The 19222-nt window shown below is 45.3% G+C and overlaps 1 protein-coding gene across 12 annotated transcripts in view; it reads right to left on the bottom strand.

The window, feature by feature from the left end:
* The window catches only part of LOC119851054 (transmembrane protein 68-like), a 45563-nt gene that overhangs the window by 11911 nt on the left and 14430 nt on the right, over positions 1 to 19222 (bottom strand). For 10 of the 12 annotated variants that reach the window (XM_038390242.1, XM_038390246.1, XM_038390252.2 and 7 more), the window contains 3 exons: positions 15164 to 15328; positions 9528 to 9721; positions 8217 to 8277 (listed from right to left, as the gene is read on the bottom strand). In XM_038390242.1, the coding sequence (XP_038246170.1) occupies positions 8217 to 8277; positions 9528 to 9721; positions 15164 to 15328 (420 nt within the window). Of the gene's footprint in view, positions 1 to 8216; positions 8278 to 9487; positions 9722 to 15163; positions 15329 to 19222 lie in introns of all 12 variants that reach the window. The other 2 variants (XM_038390247.2, XM_043507858.1) reach the window with 1 other exon arrangement.

The following is a 19222-nucleotide window of genomic DNA, read 5'->3' as shown; positions in this document are numbered from 1 at the left end:
CTATACATCTATATATTATATAACTAAACTATTGTTGTATGTAAAGTAAACAAGGTTTTCTACATGTTTAAAAAGCTTCATTTAAAATTAAATTAAAATGCTGATCTTATGTCACTGGCCCACTCAGCCTGCTGCCAGCCTGGGGTTCCGTTCACCTAGGCCGGCAGCAGGCTGAGCGGGACCTGTGGCCGGGACCCCAGCTGGCAAGGGGCCGGCAGCCAGAACCCCAGACCAGCAGCGGGCTGAGCGGGGCCGGTGGCCAGGACCCCAGACCAGCAGTGGGCTGAGCGGCTCAGCCCATTGCCAGTGTGGGGTTCCTTCCACCGGCTCCTGCTAGCCAGGGTCCCGGCTGCTGGCCCTACTCAGCCTGCTGCTGGACTGGGATCCCAGCCCTGCCAATATAGAGTGGGTACCTATCTTCTCCCTGGTTCTAGCCCATTCTTTTCCTCTCTCTCTGCACTGAGCTGAGGATGGGAGTGCACTGAGCACAGGGCTGGGGGTTGGGGTGCAGGGTCTGGCCAGGAGCTAGAAGGAGGGAGGAGGCTCGGGATTAGGGCAGGAGGTTTGGGTGTGAAGTGCTTACCAGGGTAGCTCCCATTTGGTGCGAGGGGTACAGATGGGAATGTGGGGAAGGGGATGGTGCAGGTGCTCCCGTTTGGTGCTCACGGTGGGGTTGCGAATGTGGGGGGTGCAAAAGTCAGGGCATGGGGGGTGCTGGACACAGGGCAGGAGGCTGGGATGTGTGAGGGGTGCAGGGCAGGAGGCTGGGGGTGTGTGAGGGGATGCAGGGGTCAAGGCAGAGGGCTGGGGGTGTGGGCTAGGGTCGTGGGGGTGCTCCCAGGTCCCTGCCCAGAGCAGCTCACGGCAGGGGGCTTGAGGGGATATGTCCTGATTCCACCCCCTTTCCCCAAATCCCTGTCCCCACCTCTTCTCCGCCTCGTCCCCGAAGCGGCAAGTGCGCTGTGGCTCCACTTCTCCCCCTCCCTCGCAAGGGCCATCAGCTAATCGGCGGCAGGGAGGGAGAGGACAACGGGCAGGACCCCAGCACACTGGGGGAAGAAGGACCTTGCCTGCCCTGCAGCAGCAGCCAGCAGGACCAAGCTTCTTCACCCTGCCCAAGGGGGGTGGGGGAGGGGTGGCGGAGAAGAGCGGGCCGGGGCAGGCAGGATTTTTAATAGCACGCTGCTGCCTGCTGAGGTCCTGGCCTGGGTTTGGCAGCGGGCTGAGCGGGGCCGGCAGCTGGGACCCGGCAGGCAGCAGCGTGTCATTAAAAATCGGCATGAGTGCTATAGGTTGCCGACCCCTGATATAGATCATCAAGGCCGTGTTGTCTGTAAGGACCTTGACTACCTTGCCCTCCAGGTGCGAGCAGAAGGCCATACATGCCAGTTGCACCGCCCTGAGTTCCTTGATGTTTATATGAAGGGGTAGGTCTTGTAGAGACCACAGGCCTTGGGAACTTTCAGACCCCATATGGGCCCCCCAACCCAGGTCCGACACGTCGAACACCAGCTCCAACAATGGGGCCCTGTCCCTGAATGGGACCTCTTGGAGCACATTGCTTGGGGCGGACCACCACCACAGGGAGGTGATTATCGAGTTCAGCATGGTGAGGACTTTGTCCATTCTGTCCGCGGCTGGGAGAACTGTGAGGCCAGCCAGAGCTGGAGGGGCCTCATTCTGAGCCTGACATGACGGATCACATATGTGCACACAGATGTGACCCAGCAGTTGCAGGCAAGCCCTGGCTGTCATCACCGGGAACCTCGTAACCGAGTCGATGAGCCTTTTCAGGGTCTTGAACCTGTTTGGTGGGAGAGAGGCCCTGGCCGACATTGCATCCAGTACGCTCTGATAAACTCTATGCGTTAGACCGGGACTAATGTGTACTTGGCATTGTTTATCAACCGGCCCAGGGCAGTACATGTGGACAGAAGGAGAGCCACATGATCCCTCACCTGCGACCGGGAGGTGCCTTTGACTAGCCAGTCATCCAGATATGGGAATATTTGGACCCCCTGGCGTCTGAGGTAGGCCGCTACCACCGCCATACACTTTGTAAAGACCCTGGGGGCAGTGGACAGACCAAACAGCAGGACCGTGAATTGGTAGTGACTCTGCCCCACCACGAACAGAGGAAGCGTCTGTGCCCCTCGGATATGCGGATGTGGAAGTACACGTCCTGTAGGTCGAGGGCAGCGTACCAGTCCCAGGGATCCAGGGAGGGGATAATGGAGGCCAGGGAAACCATTCAGAACTTGAGTTTCACCATATAGTGGTTCAGGCCTTGCAGGACCATGGATGGGCCTGAGCCCCCCTTTGGCCTTCGGGATAAGGAAATACCGGGAATAACACCCCTTGCCCAGGAACTCCTTGGGCACCACCTCTATAGCTCCTAAGTTTAGGAGCCACCCCACCTCCTGCTCAGGGAGAGCCTCGTGAGAGGGGTCCCCCAAGAGGAACGGGGCAGAGGGTGGTTGGGCAGGGAGGAGGTAAACTGAAGGGTGTAACCTTGGGAGATGGTGTTAGGACCTATCAGTCTGAGGTGAGCCGCGACCATTCCAGGAAGAAAGCACACAACCGATTAGAGAAAGGGAGCTTGTAAGGGACTGCGGAAGACTGTTATGGCCTAGCCAGGGAACATCCGCTTTCTCGAGCGGAGAGGTTACTGTGGGACATAGATAGCTGCTTCGTTATTGTGGGATAGAGATGGTTTTTGAAGGACAATTGCTTTGCATGGCCCTTCGCCAGGTAGTAGAAAGCCCCCCTTTAAGAAGCACCTAACTTTATATTCATGAGCTGTTTTTGTGTAATGCTTATTAATGCTGACTGTCTGCCCCTCCGTCGGACAAAGGCAAAGCTCCGGTGTGCTGGGTCCTCCGCCTCTGTGACTGCAACGCTTGGAGTCCCCGTTGCGGGTGGGTCACTAACCTTCAATAAAGCCAATAACTCACAGCTGTGTGTAAGCCTTGTTTTTCTCAGAGTACTCCTGCCAGGCCTGTGGGTGCTTCGAGCACTTTGGCCCAGAAGACGCTTTATTGGGGGTAGGTCCATGCTGAGAACTGGTGGGGTACCCCCGAGCGTCCCGTCAAAAACACCTTTTGCTCACCTGCTTGACCTTAGAAGACCCAAGCTGGGGGGCAGGCCAGGATAGCCGTTGCAGGCGCTTCCTATAATTCTGCTGCTTTTCATGGGCGGCCTCGTACTTCAGGAGGGCGGCCTGGGCGGGAACCTGCTGCAGCTTCGGTTTTGCCGGAGGAGGGACATAGAGGCCCTGGGGTTCTGGGGGAGTCTTTCATGCCATGCAGCCTTGTGTCTGTTTCTTCAGCAAACAGAGACTTCCCATCGAAAGGGAGATCCTGCATTGACGACTGTGCTTCACTGGAGAGCCCAGAGAGCAGAAGCCTGATGCCCATCTCATGGACACCACTGAGGCCATGGACCGGGCGGCCATGTCCGCTGCATCTGAAACGGCCTGCAGGGATGCTCTTGTGGCTGCTGCCCCTTCTTCCACGAGCACCTTAAACTCCTTCTTATCGCACTCCTGGAGGGAGTCCTCAAACTTGGGGAGGGATTCCCAGAGGTTAAACTCATAGCGATCCAGGAGAGCCTGATGGTTTGCTACTCGTAGCTGAAAGCTTGACAATGAATAAACTTTGCTCCCAAAAGTATCCAGCCTCCAACAGTCTTTGTTCTTGGGGATCTGAATCTGGATCAGGGCTGGTTGCCCCTGCCACTCCCTGTGGTTGACTGACTCAACAACCAAGGAGTTGGGTGCCAGGTGGGTATACAGATACTTGTGTCTCTTCGTAGGTACAAAGTACTTGCGCACCGCCTTTTTAGAGATGGGAACCAACGAGGCTGGTCTTTGCCACAGGGCATTTGAAATTCTTGCCACCCCTTCATGGAGCAGCAAGGCCACCCTGCCCTGTGCTGAAGGGGAGAGCACATTGAACAGGGAGTCTAAGGGCTCTTCCATCTCCTCAACCTGGAGGTGGAGGCTCGCTGCCACCCTTTTTAGGTGGTCTTGGTGAGCCTGGTAGTCCTCCTGAGGGACAGAAGAGGGCAGGGCCACAATCAGCTCCTTCGGACGGGGCGAAGCCGGTGCGGTGCTTTGGGTGTCGTCCGGCACCGGAGGATCCACCACCTGGTCGGACTCTGGGCACGGTACCGAGGACACAGGTCCCACCGACCTTTTTTCTGGCGGTCTAAAGATGACGCCGACAGTGCTTCCGAGGCCCCTGCCACTGAGCGAGCCCCCACCAGGGGCTGCATCGGAGGCCACGATGCCCACTGGTACCGCTGGGCCGGCCACGACACTTGGTGCTATTGTGTTTGCTGAGGCACCAGTGGGGCCGTTTATTTGGGCTGGCTTGCCTGGCCTGTAGAGGGGCGGCTGTGAGGGGAGGCTGGGTTGGCGTATGATCTGCTACTGCCTCTAGACTGGTGCCGGGATCTACATCAGCCGCGGGACCACAATCTCGATGCAGAGGAATGGCACCGATGGTGGTAGCTGCTCCGCAAATGGCCTCAACGGGTGGACTCGTGTCGGAGAGATGCTGACGATCAACGCCTGGGGCTGCGGTTCCTTGGCGGAGACATGGAACGGGAGTCTGAACAGGAACGGCGTTGATGATCGTGCCATGACCGACTGCAGTATCTCCTGTGAGACGAGGACCATTGGCGGGGTCTGCCATGGTCCCGTTGATATTCGCTTTGCGAATATGAGCAGCGCTGGGAGTCCTGGTCAGACAGCACCCATCTGGACAGTCTGGGCGGTGAGCAGTGTCGGGAACATTCCCTCGACCGAGACCAGTACCGGGCCGGTGGCGACTGTGGCGATCCCAGCGGCAGCTTGCCTCTGGAGTGTGGGGCCGACATCGGCGGAGCTCCAGGCACCGGCATGGACATGACGTCCCTGGTTGCCTAAAGGGCTTCGGGCATAGATGGCATCTGGACATCCGGAGAGGCCTGCTCCAGCAGGGCTACTCCACACAACGCGAGTCACAGGCCTAGGGCCCGATGGGGATCGAGGACTTCCTGACATGGGCCCAGTCTCTGTCCCAGACTTCCCTCGATGCCATTGCAAAGAGGGAGTCTTTCTAGTACTCTTGGTGTGCCCCGTGGATGGGGAGTGGTGCCAATTGGATGATGGTACCAGAGAGTCTCCACGTACTGACACCACGGTGCTGGGGTTGGGGCCAGCATCGACTCCATCAGGATGGCCTGGAGCCTAATATCCCCCTTTTTTTTTTTTTTTTTTTTTTTAAGTTCGGGGCTTGAAAGACTTGCAGATCTTGCACCTTTCGCTGATATGGGTTTCTCCCAAGCAGTGCAGACAATCCGTGTGTCGGTCGCTCCTTGGCATAGAGAGCCTACAAGAGCTGCATGACTTAAAGCCTGGGGCATGTCCCAGCCCGGGCTCAATGACTGACTAAACTAACTGATTTAGCTAACTGACTACAGGTACTACTGAACAAACGAAGAGTTCTGGGGACGAGCTGCAGCAAAGCTGGAGCTGAGCAGTTCCGATGCACCTTCATTGGCGGCAAGAAGGAACTGAGGGTGGGGGTGAGTGCAGCTGCCCTTATACCTCGCCAGGGAGGCGCCGCTCCAGGAGTCACGGGAGGCGCTCCCCCCTACGGGTACTGCTAGGGGAAAAACTTCCGGCACAAGTGCACGTGGCACACACTTATTGTGGAATACACATGAGCAATCACTCGAAGAAGAACCCAGGCCTCTGATCTCAGGTTCCCAAATGAACAACAGTATCTTTGAAGTGCTATTCCCCCCTTGATCTTCACTTTGTAAAAATGGAAGAGTCCCAGCCAAAACAAGAATAATCTCAACCCTCTGCTATGATGCCTGGAAGGGAGCTTTTTAGAATTCTCTTCTGCCAACAGCAGAAGGTAATCCAGTGACTGCCACTGTAAGGGCAAGAAGAGCTACTTGAGATAGATGGGAGTTCAGATTAGTAGATAGCCTCCTCAAAATCCTGTGGGGGGAGGGTATGCCTGGAGGGAAGAAAGGGAGCAGACAGGACAGCAACCCCTCCCCTGAAATATCTAACAGGAGAAAAGGATACAGGCACCCCTAGGAGGCCCTTCTCAACAGATTCGTGTCGGGGGGGTGTAAAATATCTATTTTTAAAAATCTTCAAAACAACTCCCTACCAAACTAAAATGCACACGTACCTACCTCTTGCCCCCCGGCCCCCAAAATAGGAGAAGGAGAGAATGAACCACACATGATAGATGTTAATCACACTGCTTAACACACAACTGAAATATGCTCAGATAATAGGGTAATAAGGGCAATATAAGAACCTATAGAAGACTAAAATTTAGAATAGAACTAGCTACCTGAATTTCAGGGATTTGGGGTCTGAAAGGAAGGGAAAGGAATCCACTCGGAAGAGGCCTGGGTGAGAGATGAGAGTTGCGCACACACAAAAAACCTACTGCTCTGATCTTCCACATGGGTGGAGACCAAAGAGCCATCCTGCACTAGAGAGAGTGTATATGGCATATTATATTTTGATTTTTAGGAGACAAAAATCAGATGCAGTAGACAGCATTAAGTGGCCTCCATCATATGCTTATTTATTTTACTATTTTTTTTTAAAGCACTTATCTCAAGGGCACCAGAGTGGAGTCATCTCAAAGCTGTGACAGTACTAGGTCTGTGACCTTAGACTAGAACTTCGTTTAACACAGTGTAAAGGGATAAGAAAATCATCAGTGACTGGATTATTAAATTTTGTGTACAGAGCATTAAGACCTAAGAAAGCCCAAATGTAATGAAAGCAACAACCGCTACACATAAAAGGACAAAATACACCAATAATAAGTTAACTAAATTTCTCTAAGATATCTACTAATCCTACTGCAAATAGCAGGAAAGATATTAGATCAACACCACCCCAATTCTTCCTAGAATAGAAACAAACTCCCAAGGCACTACAGATTGTAGCACTTCCAGGGATGGAGCTTTTTGCAAAAGCCAAGTTTGGGCCTGTATCTTTAGAATTACAGAGGGTAGCACCATGGCTTAGCTAGTGACTTTCTAGTGAAAAGGAGCTCCTGGGTTTCATTCCCAGTGATGCCTTCCTGAGCTGGCCTCTCTTCTATGATAGTAGCCTGGCCTAAGGCACTGGATAGAGGCTCCAGTCTCTTTGGGGAGGTGGGTTTGAATCCCATCTCTACCATATGGAATGTTTACAGGAGGTCAGACTAGATGATTATAATGGTCCCTTCTGGCCTATGAATCTTGAATACTGCATCAGTTAATGGTTGTACGTCTATTTTATAGTGCATGGAGAATATGTGGCTACCTTGCATTTCTCCATTTGATGCCCAGGCTCTCTCTGCCCAGAATTCTACTTCCAGTCATGATCTAGGACAATGTCAGGAGGAAATATTGCTTTTTGTCTGTAGTACTGTGAAACAGGAGAAGGAGCAGCTGTGGTTGAGGCAGAAGAAACTACACAGACAGATATGGAGAAGCCTGGAGGAGCGGGGTGTCTAATGCAACCTGCACTAGTGGCTCAGCAGAGACCCTGTCATCTAGCTGTCCTAGGAGGAGACTGTTTAGACTCCGTGTGTGTTTTGGAACAACTGAAGGTGGAGGGGTAAATGGAAAGAGAGAGGCAGAACGCATATGTATTTTCACACGTTTTCTGCCTGATTAGCAAACTAGATGTGGATTAAAATTAAGTTGAACTGAACTGTTTAGATTTTTTTTCCCCACCTTTAAATAAATGTAGGCAGCATTAAAAACTTTTTTTTTTTTTTGCAAGTGTTCTAGAGGAACAGGAGGTTTGGTGACAACCATTACAGCTGGTCTAACTCCCAGCAGAGAACAGAAAACTCACAGTAGGCATAGCAGACATGTTAACGTAGGAGTAATGTATTATTCTAAAAACTTGTTCTTCTACATGCAAATTCAGCAGCAGGTTCCTTTATCAACATCTGTCACTATGCAAAGAATAACGTAGATCATCTGATCCAATGCTACTACCAATACTAAGATTTGACAACACAATTCCACCTCAGTTTATACCACTAAAGCATAGTGACTTCTCTCCCCCTCTTATGAGAAATAAGACCATATGACATATCTAAACACAGATTTTAAAGAGAGTATTTCTACTGAGGTAAGGAAATTGAACATATACAGGAAATTAAAAATAGAAAAATAGATATTTTATATCTTACTTATTCCTCCTAATGTCCTAATTCCTTCCCGAACATTTTGTGTGAACATAGGAATGATGGGCTACGAGAAAAAAGAAAAGTTAAGAATTTAATGTAAATATGTGGAAGGCCATTTTACATAGTGTTTATTTGAAAACAAATGTGTAACTTGTTTGATAAATACATCTGGCAGACAGCTGATTTTTCAGTGAGCAACGCAACGTTCTACACGTTATTTTACCATAGTATTGAAAGGTCCAAATTGGAAGATACTACCTGCTAATGTAGAGTTAGTCAGTCAATCTTCTTAAAATCACATATTGCTTTAGAACCCCTGCAGCACTTAGAACTGGTGTTTGATTAATATATGTGCTTGATTAATATATGTGTAGGCATTGTTATTGTCTCAGACTTAAATGAAATTGGGTAGAGCATTATGACTAGGGATATAAGGAATCGTTTGCTGGGGCAAACTATGGGGAGTTATTTTTCAGAGTAGCAGCCGTGTTATGTTATGTTAACATTTAACATTTTTTGCTATCCATACATTGTTAATGATGCTGTAGAAACTGACATAAGGCTGTCAAATTTACAAAAGCTTTTGGAGGCCTTTATTGTTACAAGTTATTTAATCTCAATTTGGTCTATCTTATCATACACCCACATCATAAATACACATACGCACACATTAGCTAGCATTTGTAGCCACATATGACTACTATATCCCTCATCATTACACCAGCATTTAGTTACCTGAGCATATTTCTCGCATGCAAGACAAAATATTTGGTCTCACATTTCCTAAGAATTTAGATAAACATCTGTAACATCTTGTAGAACAGTTTAATACTGTATGGAAGATGGAAGTCATTTAGTTAAGTCACACTAATAATTTTGAGCGACAGAAGCACTCAGATTTTGGTTACTGGACTCTGACACTTAGCAATTAAATAAATGCTAGGATAATATATCACCAGTAGTTTTTTAGCATTTTAAGGAAAGATACTCCAATACTACATACACTACCGAACTATTAAAAGTTTGTGACATCAGCGTGTAGAAAAAGAAAGTTAGCTGAAATTTCAATATCAGACAAAAAAGAAATTAAAAAATTATACAACTAAGCATGCATTAAGTATTTCTTTGAGAAACAGGAGAGGAGATAGAATCATATAATTTAGTTCCTAACTTTTGTAAGAGAATATTTATGATATGTCTATAACTTATAAACATTTGCTTTACAGTGCTGAGAAAAATAGCTTTAGTCCCAGAGAAAGACCTAAAAATCTAACCTTCTTTGCTTCTGTTCTGTGATCCTCCACACACACTCACCACTTTTGCATCAATGGCCACCTGAGCAAAGCCCATACGATTACCCCATACAAGAACATAGGTTTCATCACTAAAGAGTGCTTCTCTAACTCCACCTGGCGAGATAGCCACCAAGTGGCCATTCTTCAGAGCTTTAACACATTCTTCCTTTGGTCCATGCATAACACCAAACACATCAAGTAAAAGCTTAAAACCTGCAAGATGTAAAAAAAATAAGTTATTAACATTTAAGATGTGTTGCATAGCTATTGATTTCACACACATTCTCAGAACAAAATATATTGGTCAAGATTTTCAAAACAGTAGTGATTTTGGGTACCCAATTTGAGATACCTCTAAAAGGGGTCTGGTTTTCAGAAGGTATAGAGCACCGATTTTCTGAAAGTCGGCCCCTTTAGAAGCATTCCAAATGGGGCACCCCCCAAAAAGTCACTAGTAAGTTTTGAAAATCCTGACCAATAAAATCTAAACTTTAAAGGATTGTTTTTAATGGCTTTGTACATCACACCTAATCAAATTAGATGCTACCTCATAATCAGTAGTAACAACTTCAATTATAATAAACATATCAAACCAACGAAAATACACAGTGATGCCTTTGACCTGGTCAATCAAGTACGATGAAGAGATGATTTAACAGCAGCATCATCTCCTTACCAAGCCATACTTTCCAAACTTGATTCTGACCAAATCCACCAGTGCAATGGATGGGAATTGTTTAAAGCTCTTTCCTTCAATGGTCAAAGAGCATGTTGATATGGATGAAGAAAAACTAAAAAAAGACCCTCAATTTTCAGTAACAGTAACTAAAATACTGACTAAATTTTTATCATGAAAGAAAAATATGGTGAGCCTAATTTTGTTCACATTAGATTCAATTTGGTATTGGACATGTTTTATAAATTAAAATTACGCCAGCCTTTCCTGTCTTGAACCATCCTTGAATTTCAAATCATTTAAGTCAGATTCCGATCTAACCAGAAAGGCACACAACACCACATGATACAAGTCAAACTTTACCACTCCTACCCCACTCTTGCAATGTAACCTTAACTCCGCCCCTTCTGGAGTGGACAGTACCCTCTGGGAAACATCTAATAAGGGAGTGCAACAGTTAACAAGCTACCAAAGGAAAGTGGTGGATTCTCCATCTCTTGAAGTCTTCAAATCAAGACTGGATGCCTTTCTGGAAGTTATTAGCTTCAACACAGGAGTAACTGGATGAAGTTCTATTGCCTGTGATGTACTGGAGGACAAACTAGATGATCTAATAATCTTTTCTAGCCCTAAATCTGTCAATCTATAATAAAGAGACTGAGGAAAGACTAACAGAATACACCATTTTTGTGCTGCATTCCACAAATCGATTTACAGCATTTATCCGCATGAACTCCAGTTGCATTCACTGTGTTAGGTGTAGCTGTGCTGAATGGTGGAGAGATTAGCTAGAGCAGCTTGGCACTGTGATATGAAAAGTGGTGCATGCATACCTTAAGTGTCCAAGTCTGCATCATTTCAGCACAGAATTCTGTAGGTTGTGTCAGCAGAGGTGCGCAGGCATGTTCTTGCTGTGTGGATTTCCCGGTGATCTATGTGACAGCAGTCTCTGGGGCTTAGTGAGGGACAAGGCAATGTCTCAGACGGAATCCTCAAGATAATCCTAAGAGTGCTTAAATTTAGCAAGTCTAAAATGGTTTGTGTGAAACAGACTATGTTTAAGTGTAGATGGTTCCTGTTAGCTATGCCAGACCTAAACACGAGTTTTGTCTTAGCAAAAAGAAAATTGTTGGACTTTGTTCTACAATGCTCATGTGCTCTGTTCCCAAAATGTTCTCTGTAAGTGACAGAATGCTAGTATAAAGAAAAGGAATACTTGTGGCACCTTAGAGACTAACACATTTATTTGAGCATAAACTTTTGTGAGCTACACGAAAAAGCTTAGCATAAAGCTTATGCTCAAATAAATGCATTAGTCTCTAAGGTGCCACAAGTACTCCTTTTCTTTTTGTGGATACAGACTAACACGGCTGCTACTCTGAAACCTGTCAGAATGCTAGTATGTGTTATTGGCATGCTTGGCAGAGGGCAGAGTTAAGGTTGTGTTGCAGGAGTTGGGGGGGCATGTACCTTAACTTTGTATTTCCTGGTTTTCAGAAGTTTACGTTGAGCCACTCTCCACATTCTGAAAGGGCACAAGGCACCAGCAGGCAACCGTAACTCTGTACTAATGAAGTTCTGGGGCATTTATATAATAGACTTCCTCATGTAGGCAGGATTGTATTTCCAGTTGTTTATACTTGGAAGGAATATGCCTTAAAGAGGACTAGGTTGAAAGCTAAACATTCCGACAGACCAATGGAACAACTTACATTTTAGTTTAATAATGACTGTCAGAATTACAAAAGTTGGTTTAATTATTCATTTTTCAAATTGACAAGAACCTTTCATTACTTTTATCTAGGGATCAAATAGGGAAGGATAGGGGAGATGTAGTGGTATTCTTCCAAGCTCTGCTCACAAAATAAGCTTCACCCATGTGAGTTGCCAAAATGAATTGCCAGTCACAGGAGATCATACAGATGTTCAAAACATGATCATGTGTGTTCTCTGGACTCCTTGAGCTTAGCTCCCCTTGGGGCTTGAATATGTCCACGGGCTCTGCTATGTACCTTGGGCTTAGCTCCTTTAAGGGTGATGGGGGGGGAAGTTGGGAGTAGTAGAATTCACCAAAATGCGACATCGCTCACAGAAAACTGTGCAGATCTGTGATCCCCTCTTTTCTTACACGAGAATGAAATAACTAACAATGACTACATTTAAATGATCAGCACTAGGCACCTTAGTTAACCTCCTCACTGATATGAATGAGGCACCTCTCAGAGCTATTATTTCAGCCTCTTTGCAGATTTACATACCTCTCTCTTCACTGATTACACTCAACTCGTTTTTGAGGGTTTCCCCTACCCAACCATAACAACTAGCAACTTGCTGTATTTTTAAATGAAATCTGAGACCATGTCCCCATGAGGAGTGTTTACTGGTATGGAAATGCCAGCATACTATGCCGACAGCGCTGCTGTGGGCACAGCTATACTAGCAAAGCTGTGTTTTATACTTGCACAGTAATTTCACAGGATGGGGGAGGGGCGGTACAGGTTGGTTTAAGGTATAGCGATAAGAACTGACATAGCAAGACACTCCTAGTGCAGACCTGACGTAAGCAAACTGAGTTAAGAGAAACACCGTTTTTAGGCCATCTTATTTTAATTTTTTAATTTCTTTTTTTTTTTTTTAAAAGAGTAAAACAAAGGAACAATAGGAGTGGAGAGATTAAGAATTTTATTTTAAAATTAAAGTTTTGGAGAAGAACATAGAAGTTAATTATATCTTCTAGAACAGGGGTGAGCAAACTTTTTTTTGAGGGCCACATCAGGGTGTGAAACTGTATGGAGGGTAGGGTAGGGAAGGCTGTGCCTCTCAAAGCAGCCTGGCCCCCACCTCTGCCCCCATTCGCCTCCCCCCACTTCCTGCCCCCGAGTACCCCCTACCCAACCCTCCCACCGCCACGCATGCGCTGCCCCCTTACCATGCCGCTCAGAGTGCCAGGAGCTTGCAGCCCCACTGCCTGCACGGCGGCATAGCTACAGGGGAGAGGGAACATCAGGGGAGGGGCCGACGGTAAAACTCCTAGGCCAGGAGCTCAGGGTCCAAGCAGGGCAATCCTGCGAGCCGGATGTGGGCCGCGGGCTATAGATGCCCACCTCTGTTCTAGGAGCTAAAAAAATAGAATATATTTCTAACGGATATGATTTAACATGCACAATCAGCTGCTTTTTAGAGCACATTTTGCAAAGTTGCTGTAATTAGTGTTGAGATTAGCCAGGGCAATATTATGGCTGGCCATGTGGAATATTCGTCTAATTTTTTTTTTTTAAGAAAATTTTTCCTTCGGCCCCAGGTTTCATCCTAATTTTGAAGTTTAAATTTGGGCAATGGATTTTCCTGGGTTTGATTGAAAAAAAAAAAAAAAACAACCTGATTCTCTCCCCCTTCCCATGTAATAATCTCAAGCACACTAACTTTGAAAGTTCAAACTTTTTACATAGTTAGCCTTTGCTAAGGAGCACTGCGTTCTGAGTTCATAAAAAGGACTCTTTCAAAATGCAGTTTGAAGCAGTGAAAAAATAATTTAAGTCCACAAACATGCAGATTCTCAGCAGGAATTCAATGAGACTATGCTAATTTATACCAGCTGAGGATCTAGCCCATAATATATGTATATGTGCAGCACAAACGAACACCAAATTTCCCATTTTTCCACAACTGTTAAGAGGCACACTTCAATCAAGATGGACTCCACTCAGTTGCCTAAGACTTACAATTGTTTTTCTTAAGTCTTAAAATTACATGCAAAGAACCTATGTTTATGAAAAATTAAAGTAAAATGAGGGGAAATGGAAGAGGCAAGGTTCCTACAGTACCATGAACTCAGCAATATTGCACATGTTTTGTATTTATTTTTATAAATGTGTAGTTTAATGTATTATTGTTTGTTAAATCCAATTCAATATACAATTCAAAATCCGTACAATATACAGGATAGACAGGGTGGCTGACTTAAGGTTGTTTTATCTTAACTGAACAATTCTAACACTGCATGACAGTTCTTTCCATTTAAGAACCAAAAACCTAAGTTCTTCAGAAGAAAACACTGCCTCATCTATTTAAATATGTACAAATATTTTGAAATCTATGCACCTTAAAATAGGCTGAACTTTTTATTCAAACATTTATTCAATAGGATATCTCTGAAAGAAAAATTGGGAGGAAGGAAGGAACGTACATCTTATAGAAAATTGCACCATTTATTCAAGAACAAGACAAAAGATGGCATCTGGTGGAATTTGTTCCTCATCAGCATTTAGGTAAATTTTAGGTTACTTAAATATAAAAAGTTAGTTTAATGAATTATCACAAGCTTCCATATTTACCCTCTAACTTTTTCTCTACTAGTGCTCAGGAGAACCTTAACATTTAGAGTTCATATATATTTATCTAAACCAATGGATCCTTACCTCGACCACCTCTAAGTACTTCTGTCAAAGAGGCTCGATCCTATTTGTAGTTGTACTCTTGGGTTGAGGCCCAGTTACATTATGCATTCTTTTCAGGGAGAGGATATTAAAGACATTTTTATTGCCTCTGGCAACTTCAGGGGCATCCCCCCAACTATTGCATGCCACTTCATACCCTTCCGCCCCAGTCAGTCACCCAGATCACTGACTGCATTAATAAATGGAAGGAGGCATGGAAGCTGCTGCTGGTTAATCAAGATGGCTACTTCGTGCTGTGATCTGCTCTGCTTTGCTTTCAGACTCGATGGGACAGATGAGGTAGGAATGGTCACCAAACAATCTATCCAATCCATACAATGGTATTTATAAACTGGGACAATGTTGGCCTTGGGCTACTATAGACCAAAGAAAGTCCTGTCCAACATAGGACTGTTGGCAGATACGGTCTGAATACTTGTGCTAAATAATGCGCGTCAGTAATATTATGGTATTATATCACTAAAAAAAGTGCATCTACAATTAAATGCTCCAAACTCACTATTTGCAATGAAAGACTCTTACCTGGTAATTTAAAGACGAAGTGATCAGCTACTGTATAGCACATTCTGTTCTTCAGTATAAGGAGTTTAGCCAAGAAGTAGAAATAGTCTACAGGAGTTGCGCCATGATAAAAAATAACAAGCCCAGGTCCTTCTGGTATTTTTTCCAGACCATGAACCTCATAACCTGTTAGAAGTACAAGGTAAATGGTGTCAATGTTTTATACCACTCAAAACTCCCATATAAAAACCTTGAAAAAAGTTAACGTTATAGAGAACGATGAACACAAGAGCTGCTTCATGGCCGTTCAATACTTGGTGACTTCAAAGACGACAAAAGCTGATTTCACAGCAATTAACTATTTATTCTGAAAGAGTAAGAAGAATTTCACTAGACACAAAGAAAAGGAGTACTTGTGGCACCTTAGAGGCTAACAAATTTATTTGAGCATAAGCTTTCGTCAGCTACAGCTCACTTCATGGGATACAGACTAACACAGCTGCTACTCTGAAAACTAAACACAAAGTTTTCAATAATACAAAAGCTATCTTACTATCTTGAACTATTGTATCATTTTAACGTATGTTTTCCCAAAGAAATCTATGATATTGCTGAAGTCTTACGGATCATTCACAACACTTATGTAATTGTGATTATTTAAAAAGCACTTAAAAATAAGGAACAGATGGGGTGTGGAGCATTGGAAGGTAAACCACAGTTTGAAACAGTGACAAATCAGTGATCAAGAACTACCACCTTATGTAAATGGAGACAGGAAAAAGTTTTGACTTGACAATGTCCCCTTCAGTTTTTTCATTTACAGGCATTCTATATAAAAAAAAAAAACAAAAAAAAAAAACAAACAATCTCTTTTTAGGAAAAATGTATCGGCAGAACTAATGAGATGGTGGTGGCAGAGGAAAGTACTAAAAACAATTTTGGGAAGTTTGAAACATGTTTATTTAAATGCTTTGTTGAAATACGTTACACACACACACACACACTCTCTCTCTTTCACCTTTCTTTTATTGGGTAGCCATTTCAAATGGTAATTTTCTGCCTATCCATGTGTAAAATGCTCAGCTGTAGTTTAGTTACATGCTTTCCTTTTATTTTTCTTGCTGCATTTTTTCCCCCTTTTCCATGCCTCCCACTCTCTTTGATTGTATCTATACTCTTGCCTCATCTCTTGATTAGCTTTTCCTTTTAAAATTTGAGGAGCTGTAACATCACAGTAAAGAAACGATGATCTGGTTTCCTGGCACTCTGATCTTGTCTATTTGAGGAAATGAGGTCATTTATCAAAGACTATAGTCCTCCAACTCCTTTATTCTACATACAAGTTTTAACTGTAAAAAAGAGAAATCCCTTCTGCTGCCAGTCCCAATTCTAAAACCCATACAAACACTAAGACAATAATGTTAGCAGAATTAGGCTATAGTCATGTAAAAATAATATCATGAAAGTAATAAAGTTATAAGACTTTTCAGATAAACAGAGAAACAGTAGGAAAATTGTGCATCTTACTTAAGTGGAAAGAAAATTCTTTGTACAGTTGCATTTTGAAATAACTAAAGGTGTGCACAGGGGAGAGAGGTGTCAGAAAGACCAGGGAGGATGAGTTTACAGTAACTTCTGACCGTAGATGAGGGCCTGGAGAGAGTTTTAGCTGTGCAGACAGAAGTGTCAAACCTTAGATATGGCATGAGAAAGAAAGAGCAAGCATCTCAGAGAATGATCATTTTCTTTACAAAAAAAGCAATTACATATACATGCACATCCTTTTTCTGCTCTTTGATATAGCTGATGGTTTTGGTCCAATATGCTTTAATAGATTTAAAGTTGCATTTTTCGATGCAGGTTTTGCACTATCTAGTTATCAATGCCTTAGAAACTCACTTCCTTTTGACTGAATGGTAGAGAACAAGTGCAGATGATTTACAGGAAGGATTTTGTTCTTTATGTAAATTGCTCTTCAAACATCTTTTTTTGCTTTGGCTGGATCTAGACAGGGTGGTTATGAAAAAGGCTCAGAAATAGGTGATTTTCTTATGTATAAAGAGCAGATAATTTCTTAAAATTTCTTTATATTTATAGTAGGAATAGTAAAGGGGCCATGGATTGAGACCATAGTTTGACATTCTCCTAGCAGAATTGATAGCTGTCAAAAATACTTCTTTAATGGAAAAGACAAGGTGACGTAAGACTTCTTAATGGCTCCAAGGTCAAGTTAAGGTAATGGGTAGGAAAGGTGAATTAGACTGAAGTTAAGTGCTGATTTTAAGAATCTCTTAACATGAGGCTTAGAAGAGACATGACATGTTCTGTCTGAACAAATTGTACTAACAAATCCTGAGTGGTTAACTTTCATGGAAATGGCAGTTAGCTTCAATGATAATACGAAAGTGAAGGAATTGTAAGCAGCATTTTATTTTGATCCAATATGCTTATTTGATCATCAGTGTTAGGATTTTATACATCATGTACTCCTGAGGAGCTCTCTGTGCCAAAATATTATTAATTCTGTGCACAATATTTTAAAATTCTGAAAGTTTTATTTGTCAATAAATAAATGCAGAGGCTCCAGCATGGCATTGGGGTTCACAGGCCCCTGGCTGCACAAAGATGGGAGATCATCGTGCAGCCCCTCACTCTCCACCCCGGAACATGGACTCAGCAGTGAGGCTGCACCTGACCCTGACGCAGCACAAGGCCTGGAGCAGAAACACCCTGACATGCCAAACCCGCAAAAAAAACCCAGCAGAAATTGGGCTTGTTTTTGGCTTAATTGGCTTGTGGGCTAGTTTTTGGCTTGCAGCTTGTTGCTTCTTTTTAATCGGCTCCTGGCAAACAGGGTTGAGGGGGGCAAGCAGGGTCGGGGGGGGAAGAGTCAGGTGTGCACAACGGGCCCCCCACAGTCCCAGACTGCATGATGGGGTATCTAGTCACATAGGGTGTTGGGGTTCTTAGGGATTGGCTTGTTTTGGCCTTGTTTTGAAATAGGATTAACTTGATTTTTGGCTTATTGTGAAAGTCAGGGTGCTTATTTACCATGTGAAAGTTGGCAACTGTGCCTGCGACCCTGCCCCTCTGCACCAGGTGTGGGGCAGGCAGGCTCAACCAGACAGGATTCAAGCATGGAGGGGATCCAGGTGTGGGGTGAGAGGATTCTGTGTGGACAATCTGGATGCAGGCAACTCTTTGGGGGGGGGGGGTGTCTATGTGTGTGGGGGATCTGGATGCACAGAGGCTCATCGAAGGGTTCATTGAGGGCTCATTGAGAGGGAAATGGGACTCTGCAGGGGTTTCCAGGTGAACGTGGTTGGGGCTCAGCGAGGAGGAGGGGTCTGGATGCAGCTAGTTGGGGGTCAGCGGCATGGGGTCTGGATGTGGGGGCTCAGGATGGTGCAGAGAGTGGGGGTTTCAGTGCAGGAGCTCAGTGGGGGTGCAGAGATAGGGGTCCGGAGGCAGAGGGTCTGGGTGCAGGGTGGCTCTAGATGCAGGCGTTGAGGTTCAATGTGGTGGGGTTCAGGTCTGGAGGGCTAGGGAGGTTCTGGATGTACCAGGTAAGGCTTGGCAGGGGTGTCTGGATATGGGAGGTCCAGATGCATACAGGGTCAGTGGATGGGGGAGCAACTCCCCGTACAGTGAGGCCTCCCCACCACAGCTGAGGAGCGATGGGGGCAGGAAGCAAGGGAGGATGCTAAGCTTTCTGCAGCTGGGGGAGGTTTATGAGGGTGGATCTGACACAGCCTCAGCCACTCCTTACATGGGAAGAGGAAGTCCCATTCTCTCCTGCCTCCAGTCCAGCCAGGTCTAGTAGCTGATCCTGGCTCAGGGTAGGAGCTACTGGCTAAGGTGTCCCCAGCTCCGCAGTGATTTACTTCTCCAACAGCTTCTCCAGGTGCCTGAAACAAATGTACCTGCGCTGCTAGGGAGTAGTATGCGACTTCTTTACTTCCCTGCAGAAAAATGACTTTCTGATGGGGAAGCAAAGAAATCTGCACATGCGCAGTGGCGCAGAATTCCACCAGGAGTAATCATGGAATAAACTCAACCAAACAGATTTTCAAGTATGCG

The sequence above is a fragment of the Dermochelys coriacea genome, chromosome 2 (genome assembly GCF_009764565.3).
Source record: "Dermochelys coriacea isolate rDerCor1 chromosome 2, rDerCor1.pri.v4, whole genome shotgun sequence".
Taxonomy (NCBI): Eukaryota; Metazoa; Chordata; order Testudines; family Dermochelyidae; genus Dermochelys; species Dermochelys coriacea.
The sequence above is the reverse complement of the archived record's forward strand: the minus strand, read 5'-3'. Positions and strand labels throughout refer to the sequence as shown.